The sequence below is a fragment of the Salvelinus alpinus genome, chromosome 28, assembly GCF_045679555.1.
Source record: "Salvelinus alpinus chromosome 28, SLU_Salpinus.1, whole genome shotgun sequence".
Classification (NCBI taxonomy): domain Eukaryota; kingdom Metazoa; phylum Chordata; class Actinopteri; order Salmoniformes; family Salmonidae; genus Salvelinus; species Salvelinus alpinus.
This window is the reverse complement of record NC_092113.1, coordinates 15,323,488-15,334,805: the sequence shown is the minus strand read 5'-3', so window position 1 is coordinate 15,334,805 and position 11,318 is coordinate 15,323,488. Positions and strand designations below refer to the sequence as shown.

At 41.4% G+C, this 11,318-nt stretch overlaps 1 protein-coding gene across 1 annotated transcript; it reads left to right on the top strand.

Annotated features, from left to right (window-relative positions):
• The first annotated feature begins 7,886 nt into the window (after positions 1–7,886).
• Positions 7,887–10,892, top strand: LOC139557265 (troponin C, skeletal muscle-like). Its single transcript, XM_071371828.1, has 6 exons — positions 7,887–8,012; positions 8,776–8,827; positions 8,934–9,077; positions 9,309–9,423; positions 9,545–9,681; positions 10,320–10,892. Exons 1-6 carry the CDS (start codon positions 8,010–8,012, stop codon positions 10,349–10,351), a joined length of 483 nt encoding a protein of 160 aa, XP_071227929.1. The 5' UTR covers positions 7,887–8,009; the 3' UTR covers positions 10,352–10,892.
• The last annotated feature ends 426 nt before the right edge of the window (positions 10,893–11,318 follow it).

Below are 11,318 nucleotides of genomic sequence, written 5' to 3'. Positions count from 1 at the left end.
TTACCATATACCAAACATCATGCAGTATTATATGTACTGTATGCATTTCAATTCACGTTGTCGTTGTGTTCGATGTTGGTTAGGTTTTTCAAAGCCACCATGGTCACCAAACGTTACTGAGACAGTGGTGCTGGCTAGACAGAAGATGGTGACAAAGTGATTGAAAGTGACAAAGTGAGTAATTGATAGGTGGAATGCCTGCATATTTATATCCGTGTCACGGGGTAACCATAGTGACTAGTCATGACTTTGGAAGGATCTTTACCATGGCAGCCAGAGGGGGTCAGTACAAGGAATTGTTGAAGATGGATGAATCAGTATTGTGGCAGAGTGGTGGGACATGGCTGTGATTGACTATCAACTCCCCCTGGAGGTGTTTTAAATCTCTGTCATATTGTTCCTGTTGAACCAATGGTTCAAGGAGCAAATAAATAGCCCCATCTTCCTTCATGACTTCTTGGAAATAATCAATATTTTTATGAAACATGTAAAGACATAAAATAATGTTGTTTGATTTTGATTATCTATCATGGACCTTTTCAATACTGTGCGTCCTGTTTATGGATAATTGGTTCTAGACTGAAATGCTAAATGAAAGTAAGGTGCTAAAAATTGAACATTTGAGAATCATGGGACGAGACACGGCTTCCCTTGTAACCCACCTCACCGAGTTAGGGTTCAAGATCAACCAGAAAGAAAGCTGTTTGGTGCCCACACAGAGAATAGAATACCTAGGTGTCAATCTGAGTTCTCTCTCTTATCGGGCTACACTATCGGACCACCGCATCACATCGTTCCCGACAGTGCCTCTCCCTGTTCCATATGGGACACTCGGTCACGCTTAGAACGCGTCTCTGAGTGCTGGAATTGTGGCGTCCACCATCTCCACCACTGGGACTACTGAGAATGGGAGACTTCCAGCGTTGGGTATCTGACCAATGTCTGTGTACATGATGTCACCTCAATCAAAAGATAATGGTAACCTCATAATGTCCCTTAGTTCTCTGTCACTGGAAGAGCCCCTCGATATTTGTTTCTGGCTGGCAAACCCCTAGGGGTAGTATCAAGGTGGTGACGGCAGACACCACTCACAGGGTGGGGCGCAGTTTACGAAGGAAGAGCAGTAAACGGATTGTGTGTCTTTCCTTGAAAAACGTTCTACCCTGCCTTCGAATTGTCACATCCTGGTCCGGACAGACAATACGACCGTGGGGGCATTCATCGACCGCCAGTGTGAAGCAGAGTACACCTACTCTCACTACGCGTGGCTCATGTCCCAGGAGTACTGAATGAAGGAGCGGATTGGAGACTCGGATTGAAGTGGTGAACCAGATCTGGGAGAGATAAAAACGTCACACCCCTTGATGTTTTCCACATTTTGTTGTGTTACAAAGTGGGATTAAAACGGATTTATTGTCATTTTTTGCAAACGATCTACACAAAATACAACATAATGTCAAATTTGGCTTGTCACCTAAAACCCTCAAACACTTTTACAGATGCACAATTGAGAGCATCCTGTCGGGCTGTATCACCGCCTGGTAGGCAACTACACCGCCCACAATCGCAGGGCTCTCCATAGGGTGGTGCAGTCTGCACAACGCATCACCGGGGGCAAAGTACCTGCCCTCCAGGTCACCTACAGCACCCGATGTCACAGGAAGGCCAAAAAGATAATCAAGGACAACAACCACTCGAGCCACTGCCTGTTCACCCAGCTATGATCCAGAAGGCGAGGTTAGTACAGGTGCATCAAAGCTGGGACCGAGAGACTGAAAAACAGCATCTATCTCAAGGCCATCAGACTGTTAAACAGCCATCACTGCCCAATTGTTAGATATTACTTGTTAGATATTGCTGCACTGTCGGAACTAGAAGCACAAGCATTTCGCTACACTCGCAATAACATCTGCTAAACATGTGTATGTGACAAATAAAATTTGATTTGGAAAGCAGACTGAACTTGGTTTTTCTATAGGACTTTGCCTGTGCTTTGCTCTATTCCTTTCCTTTTTATCCTAAACAAACTCCCTAGTCCTTGCCGTTGAAAAGCATAGCCATAACATGATGCAGCCAAAATATGAAGAGTTGTACTCAGCGATGTGCTTCGTTGGATTTGCCCCAAACATAATGCTTTATATTCAGGACAAGAACTTCATTTCTTTGACAAATTTGTGCCTTATTGCAAACAGGATGCATGTTTTGGAATATTTTTATTCTGTACAAGATTCCTTCTTTTCACTCTGTCATTTAGATTATTATTGTGGAGTAACTACAATGTTGAACCATACTCCGTTTTCTCCTATCACAGCCATTAAATTCTGTAAGTGTTTTAAAGTCACCATTGGCCTCACCGTGAAATCCCTGAGCCGTTTCCTTCCTATCAGTCAAGTTAGGAAGGACGCCTGTATCTTCGTAGTGACTGGGTGTATTGATACACCATCTAAAGTGTAATTAATAACTTCCTCATGCTCAAAGGAATATTCAGTAGGTGCCCTTCTTTGCGAAGCATTGGAAAACCTCTCTGGTCTTTGTTATTGAATCTGTGCTTGAAATTCACTGCTCACCAGATAATTAATTGTATGTGAGGGGTACAAAGATGGGGTAGTAATTAAAAAATAATGTTAAACAGTTTGTCCTTGCAACTTATTAGATGACTTGTTAAAAGGTGCAATATGAAGAAATCACTCCACCATTTCCTGGTTGCTTAAATTCGAATAATTTCAGTTTATGTGACAAAATAAGCAATGTGTAGAGAATCATTTTACCATCTAAACCGCTGTGAAATATATTTTCAATCACCAAAAATATTGTATTTTCAGCTGTTTCAAGCTGGTGTACAAAAACGAAAGTAAATGATGCAAAAACAAAACTTAAGAATGGGAAGCATAGAAATAGAGCACATAGAACATGTCTCACATTTCTATGTGAATTTGGTTGGTCTGCCAAAAAGTTACATTTTGCAGCTTTAAGATAATGTTTTGTCCTGAAGTGATTTAGGCTTGCCGTAACAAAGGGGGTGAATACTTATCAAACCATTATTCCACGTTGACAATATGGGGTTTTGAGTGTAGATCAATGTCACAAAGTCTAAATGTAATCCATTTTAAATTCAGCCTGGAACACAACAAAATGTGGAAAAGGTCAAGTGGTCTAAATACTTTCTGAAGGCACTGTACATCTCATTCATATTCTCAAAGAACTGGGGTTACGAAAGTAACCTTAAGTTTCTCACCCTGGTTCAATAACTAGGAATACCAAAAGGTATCTGGTGGATGGCCGGCCAAAGGACCTGCCTCATTATGAACCTTTAATGACAATTGGCTTAATTTCCCTTTTAGTTCAGGAAAAATACAGCAGCTGTGTGTTACATTTGTCTGATTTATCTAAACTGAAATGGCGATGGTGAGGAGTTTAATGACATAATGGCCACCACTGGAAAGCCAGTCAATGAGGAGGAATTTACCGAGCTAATGAAAAACGCAGACCTTAACAAAGACAACAGGGTTGATTTTGATGGTAAGACACACACGTACTCATACACAGGCTCAATTTTCTCCAATGGAAATAACATTCATATTAATGTATTGTGCTTATGAAACAGAAACTGGTAGATGACTAATGGTCAATAATAACATCAACTTTGACTAGTGATTGGTTTGGGATTAACGGGCAAATTTGGGCACGCAGTCTGTGGGTAAATAATTTGACTGGAAACACACATAGACACACACACACACACAGACTATTGTTGACATATTATGTTGAATATTTAATCAGGATGTTATAGCACAAACAAGCAGGTGCACTATGGTAATGTGTGTAGGCAAGTTTATTTCTGTTAATTATTATTAATGAACACAAGTCATGACTAAACTCAAATCCCACTGTTCTAGGTTTCTCTACTACTAATATTCAAAAGAGAATACAGTGTTGAGGTCTGGGATCACAGAAGTACCACATCGAGACATGACATATCCAATCATTAACATAAAAATGCTCATAAGACATTCATCCTCTGGTGACTGGACACATACAGGGTTATGGGGGAGTTACTATATATCATTGGGTAAGGGTTGTGGTTCCCAAGTGGCGCAGCGGTCTAAGGCACTGCATCTCAGTGCAAGAGGTGTCACTACAGTCCCTGGTTCAAATCCAGGCTGTATTACATCCAGCTGTGATTGGGAGTCCCATAGGATGTGCACAATTGGCCCAGTGTCGTATGGGCGGGGTATGCTGGCATTGTAAATAAGAATGTGTTCTTAACTGACTTGCCTAGTTAAATAAAGGTTCAATAAAATAAAATAAAAATGAATTGATGATACAGTGGGTGCTTTGCTATCACTGAGAAAGGAATAAGAGATTGGCTTAAGTGGGAGAGGATCAAATTAACAAATTAATTATTCTGTGTTCCAGAATTGCTGAAAATTAACAAGACCAACATTCCTTTGTGACCCTTTCCATTTGCCACTTCTGCTTGAAGAAAATAACAACTATGTTTCAAAATAAAATTTGAAATTTACACCCTCTTGAGTCTTGTCAATTACAAACATCAAAGAGTACCCAAAAACACTACAGGAGAGTGAAAAGGGCATTTGATAAAAGACAATACGTAGAGGTTCTTCACCCTATCCTAGACACTGACCTTTTCAGTCATGTTGACTCTGTGGCTATACATATCTGTCCAACCCTTATAAGACGAAGGCTCTTCCCCTCCCTGCCACCGAACACTTCGCACCCAGCTGCCCCCTTACACCTGCTCCCTCAAGAAATGCTACACCCCTCCCACTGTGTCTCTCCCCTCGCCCTTCTTGCGTGACAACCCTGTGCAGAGTGCTTTCAAAATAAACCTACTTTCATCTTTAACGTACATTTCCAACGCCTTGTCATGTTGTTAGAGTTAGTGGATCATTGTCTACAATTTCTCTGTTGATCTGTATGTCTGTCTTCAGAAACTATCTCTCACGTTCAGTTTTGGTTTTACCTTGAAAATGTGCCTAAACAGGCCCTTTGCCAAACATAATGTGCCACCATCACTCTAATGACTGCCTCGCCTGGTTCACTAACTACTTCTCAGATAGAGCTCAGTGTGTGAAATCGGAGGGCCTGTTGTCCGTACCTCTTGCAGTCTCTATGGGGGTGCCACAGGATTCAATTCTCGGGCCGACTCTTTTCTCTGTATATATCAATGATGTCGCTCTCTACACAGACTAAACCATTCTGTGTACATCTGGCCCTTCTTTGGACACTGTGTTAATAAACCTCCAAACAAGCTTCAATGCCAAACAACACTCCTTCCGTGGCCTCCAACTGCTCTTAAACGCTAGTAAAACGAAATGCATGCTCTTCAACAGATCGCTGCCCGCACCCGCCCGCCTTCCACCATCACTACTCTGGACGGTTCTGACTTAGAATATGTGGACAACTATAAAAACCTAGGTGTCTGGCTAGACTGTAAACTCTACTTCCAGACTCATATTAAGCATCTCCAATCCAAAATTAAATCTAGAATCGGCTTCCTATTTTGCAACAAAGCCTCCTTCACTCATGCTGCCAAACATACCCTCGTAAAACTGACTATCCTGCCGATCTTTGACGATGTAATTTACAAATTAGCCTCCAACACTCTACTCAGCAAATTGGATGCAATCTATCACAGTACCATCCATTTTGTCACCAAAGCCCCATATACTACCCACCATTGCGACTTGTGTGCTCTCGTTGGCTGGTCCTCGATACATATTCGTCGCCAAACCCACTGGCTCCAGGTCATCTATAAGTCTTAGCACCCACCCATAGCACGCGCTCAAGCAGGTATATTTCACTGGTCATCCCCAAAGCCAACACCTCTTTGGCCGCCTTTCCTTACAGTTCTCTGCTGCCAATGACTGGAACGAATTGCAAAAATCACTGAAGTTGGAGACTTATATCTCCCTCACTAACTTCAAGCATCGGCTGTCAGAACAGCTTACCGATCGCTGCAGCTGTACACAGCCCATCTGTAAATAGCCCATCCAACCAACTACCTACCTCATCCCCATATATATATTTTTTTCCCCTGCTATTTTGCACACCAGTATTTCTACTTGCACATCCTCATCTGCACATCTTTCACTCCAGTGTTAATTGCTAAATTGTAATTATTTCGCCACTATGGCCTATTTATTGCCTTACCTCCTGACTTCATTTGCACATACTGTATACAGATTTTCTATTGTGTTATTGACTGTACGTTTGTTTATCCCATGTGTAACTCTGTGTTGTTTTTTTATCTTATCTTAGCCTTATCTTGGCCAGGTCGCAGTTATAAATGAGAACTTGTTCTCAACTGGCCTACCTGGTTAAATAAAGGTGAAAAAAATAAAATAAATAAATAAATAAAACATTCCACTTTCTCCTCCGCTCTCCTATGCCCATATGACAACTATTCCCACTATACAGTCAGTGTCCTTGGTTCCTGAAAACACTTTAGCTCCAAAGTCCATAAAAACCTGTCATCTTGATTGTCTCTGCCTAATCCTGCTGAGGTCCTTGTTCTTGTTCTTCTTGTGATGAATCTTGAAAGACTCATGAAAATATGTGAAAGAGAAATAGGCGTACAACATGAGGTAAAGGAGCATGCAAAGTCAAAAAAAGAAAGGACGACTAAAATAAAGACAGTAGACACAGAAAACTTTCAAAGGCCTCTAACTGCGTATATAATGCAACATGCGATAGCAATGATCTTCTCATCACTTGATTGATGTCATCCATGATAATCAAAAAAGAGCTCTCAGCACTCAACAGCAACAAGAATGCTCTGACACTGCTGTCTCCGTGAAGAGGTCCCGAGGATGCAAATACCAGATCAGTACAGTAAGATGCCATCCCCTAGGGCTCTGACAACGCTGCCAGATGCAACAGCTTATCTTGAAGGCATCTGGAATAAGAACCTAGAAGTTTTAAATGTGTAGCTAGTTACACCTAACCAAATCCTTCTAGTAGAAGATATCCTCCGCTCACTGAGTATATAGCCCTTAACCCCCCCCAACACTAACAACATGACATCCCCTTCTACCTCGAGTAACTGCTCATCATAATATTCCTGTATCCCACCCTCCTCCCTATCCAACCCCAGGAAACGCAGGAAACTTCCACCATACAAGGAGAGTCAGGTCTTGAGTGGATGGCCTGTTTATTGGATATGATACTGTGATTAAAGGCGGGCTCCCCGTACAACCAAAAATCATCTGCTATTCAGGGCACAGCACAGCCAGCAACCAGCTCTGCAGCACTTTTCCACAGGGTTAGGGTTTCACACCCAGAATGAAATGCCATCCCACAGCCACAACCCACTCTGGGCCCACCCTTCTTTATCAGCAATACAGAGGCCTACCTTTAGTTTACAGTACGGAAACTGTCAATCCCCATATTTGCTTGAACTCACGAGTGCATGCTTAAAGATCAACTACACGTTGTTTTAGAAATGACGTTTCAGAATTGACTATTTTCAGATATTGCTTAAAAGGGCTGACTTTGTTCCCTTCTGGAAATCTGCAAAAGAAGGCGTAATGTTGTTACTTTGAGAGTGGGACCAGAGAGACCAGAATTTGTTTAGGTTGATAAGCAAAAACATTGTGTCTGACAGGGAATACCTAGGCCTACTGTTACATGCAGGTACCTCAAACCTGCTGCACTTACAATCACAAGACAAATGTTGCCTTTCAATAGTGACATGTACCTGAAAACTTTTACTGCTACGTTTACCCCGTCAATGAAATGTTTGCAGCTTCAAGACCATTACTGTCCACTCCAGATTTCGATTGGCTTTTGGGGGCCTCAGAACTCTACAAGTTCAAGATTCTAAATCTGGAGTCCTGTGAGCACCCGGGGGTGTGTCTTAAGTGACCAGTTTAAAGTGTGTCAAAACTCTCACTTGAGGTTTAGTCTTTCTGTAGGGATGCACACGGATTGACCACTCCTTTGGGATTTATTTCTGTGGATATTTGGGGGAAAGCTCATTCGCAACCATGGTAAGACCAATCATTTGAACACATAATTACATGAATAAAAGCATGAATAACAGCATAATAAACAGCGAGTTTGTATAGGGTTACATTTACAACGTTACATTTGGATGGGCAATTAAGATGATTAATTAGCCTACTTTGGAAATATTTTTTTGGACCATCATTTTGACAATGTATTGTCTCTTGCAGTCATGTTTACTATTTCATAAAATGTAAGGTATAAAACGATTAAAACAGTAGTCATTTCCTTAGACCATGATTATCAGGATCTCATCTTGATGAATAAAAATCACTAACTTGTTTAATTAACCAAATAATATTGAGTATTTATAGCAGTATTTCTGGAGCATGACTTTAGGAAAGTTACGCATGTTCAGCAGGCGCAGGCTAGATAGGCTATGGGTTTATGGGTGCTTATTGAGTAGATACCGAGTATCAGACTGTCACACAACCTAAAAGGTCCGGGAGCAAGGCTGTCCGGGTGCGGATTGTGTTAAGGCGACAAATTCCGTCGTAATGTATATCCGTATGGCCATATACAGGAGGGTAATGTGTTGAGCCTTAAATAGCATGGCAAATTTGTCAGTATGCCTATAGGCTAAGGCTAACCCTTTTGTGGGGATAACTTTGTGAATGTCAATACGACAAAAATACACTCATCTCATAACATCACTGTTGCCCCCCAAAAAATATATATATAAGTGACCATTTGAGAAATTGTCACTCCTACTATGACCTGCCAAATGTGGCGCTGTTTTTCCTCTAGACTGATGCACAACAGGAGGCCCGCTCATTCTTGAGCGAGGAGATGCTTAACGGTGAGTAGGTCCATCGCAAAACCATGTTGCCGTTAATATAATAAGTTAAATGTGTCAGGTCTAATGAATACAAGAATTAGTGTCCCGATACGTATCATCATTACAGAATTCAAGGCTGCCTTCGACATGTTCGACACCGACGGTGGCGGTGATATCAGTACCAAGGAGTTGGGTCAGGTCATGAGGATGTTGGGCCAGAACCCGACAAGAGAGGAGTTGGATGAAATCATTGAGGAGGTCGATGAGGATGGTGAGCAACGGCTGAATCTAAAATATACTATATATTAACCTACATTAATGTATGTAAGCTATATAGTTTAAATGGTACGTGTGAAGTTTGGCGTGTGATTAGGCTACTTTTGGGTAATTTATGCCCGTGTTATGCTCAGGTGACCTGAGCATGATACATACCTCTTCATATTGTTGTACTTACCTGTTATTTTCGAGCTTGATGCATAATCGATCGGAACATTCACCATAGGCAGCGGCACCATCGACTTCGAGGAGTTCTTGGTCATGATGGTGAGACTCTTAAAGGAGGACCAGGCCGGAAAGTCTGAGGGAGAGTTGGCGGAATGTTTCCGTGTGTTCGACAAGTATGTCACCTGTTTTAGGGAGAAGGGGTTACGTTTTACAGTTTACCTTGTGTACAATTACAGTCAGCGTTCATATGTCGACAGGTTGTTAAACTCCCTCCAATGTGTGTTGCTTACGCAGGAATGCCGACGGCTACATCGACAGAGAAGAGTTCGCCATCATCATCCGCAGCACAGGCGAGCAAATCTCAGAGGAAGAGATTGATGAGCTGTTGAAAGATGGAGACAAGAACGCTGATGGCATGCTGGACTTTGATGGTATGACAAAGCCACGACGCCTTTGATAATAATAATGGTGATGCTGATTGGACAATTAGCCTACATATTGACCAGCATTTTCATTTTTATTTATTTATTTAATTTCACCTTTATTTTACCAGGTAGGCTAGTTGAGAACAAGTTCTCATTTAAGACTGCGACCTGGCCAAGATAAAGCAAAGCAGTTCGACACATACAACAACACAGAGTTACACATGGAATAAACAAAACATACAGTCAATAATACAGTAGGGGGAAAAAGTATATATACAGTGTGTGCAAATGAGGTAAGATAAGGGAGGTAAGGCAATAAAATAGGCCATAGTGGCGAGGTAATTACGATATAGCAATTAAACACGGGAGTGATAGATGTGCAGAAGATGAATGTGCAAGTAGAGATACTGGGGTGCAAAGGAGCAAAATAAATAAATAAATACAGTATGGGGATGAGGTAGTTGGACGGGCTATTTACAGATGGGCTATGTACAGATGCAATGATCTGTGAGCAGCTCTGACAGCTGGTGCTTGAATTTAGATAATGAACATTCATAATGAATGTTAGGCCTGTTATTGACCATGAGTTACATCACTGTGATTTAAATTATCATTTTCATAATGGATTTGTCACTCTTTTTCAGAGTTCCTCAAGATGATGGAAAATGTGCAGTAAAAGAGACTCAAGGACATTCTTCCTCCCTTTGACCCCCTGCTGACCTATTCTGATCCTCTTTTGACCCACTGCAATTCTCCCTCACTCTTCGCCCCTTACTGGTCCATTGCCTATGTTCGTCCACCTCGATTAAACTAAACCTCTTCAACAGACAGGCACCTGGTGGGGGTAACCAGGGCTTTTGAGCCCTTCTTGCGTGTGATTATGATGCCCCATTGATGCCAAGCTGCTGCTGTTCCCCCAAATCAGGAGGGAAAAGCCGGGATGTGAAATTCACTTCAACATCACAGAATGGGTCAGTGGATCACTTACCACCTCAACACCCTCAAGCTGGGAGTTCAGTCTAGATGTAGTCTAGATGGGCAGCTTGTGATAGCTGCTTAGACCAAGGCCAACTGTTGCCACTTCACTATAATAACAAACTATTGTTTGAACCGAGATAATAAATGAATAAACACATGCTCACTGGTAGTTGGTCTGACATAATTATGATCTGTACGGTATTGTTTTGAGGAATATCAATAAAAAAATATTTTATATATATATTTTTTTTAATTTTTCTTTGACCCACACAGCCATAAGGCATAACAGATTAGACAGCAGTAAAGCTAGATCAGGCATATTTATTTATGGCAAAACACAAATTAAAAAACTAATATTATGAAATGATATGCCACCCGGAACCTCCTGCCAAGTTTAAATTCTTCATCATTATACAAACTGAACTTTAGGTAATCAAATTCATCCCTATGAAAATAGATTACTGATACAGTGGGTTAAGGAACAAAGGACAAACATCAACATTTTCTCTATGTCATATTCATAATTTCCAGCACAATCCCAACATCAACACGTGAAAATGACCCGTTTCTATGGAAGATAAAGGAAGATACAGTAAGTTTCCAATGACATCATCAGCCAATTAGTAGGCAATGCCTACTCAAAACTGGTTAAAAGCACACCGATG

Coding starts and splice junctions, on each gene's coding strand:
- LOC139557265 (XM_071371828.1), top strand. Junction 9,424..9,544: donor TGTTTCCGTGTGTTCGACAA/GTATGTCACCTG, acceptor TTGCTTACGCAG/GAATGCCGACGGCTACATCG. Junction 9,682..10,319: donor TGGCATGCTGGACTTTGATG/GTATGACAAAGC, acceptor ACTCTTTTTCAG/AGTTCCTCAAGATGATGGAA.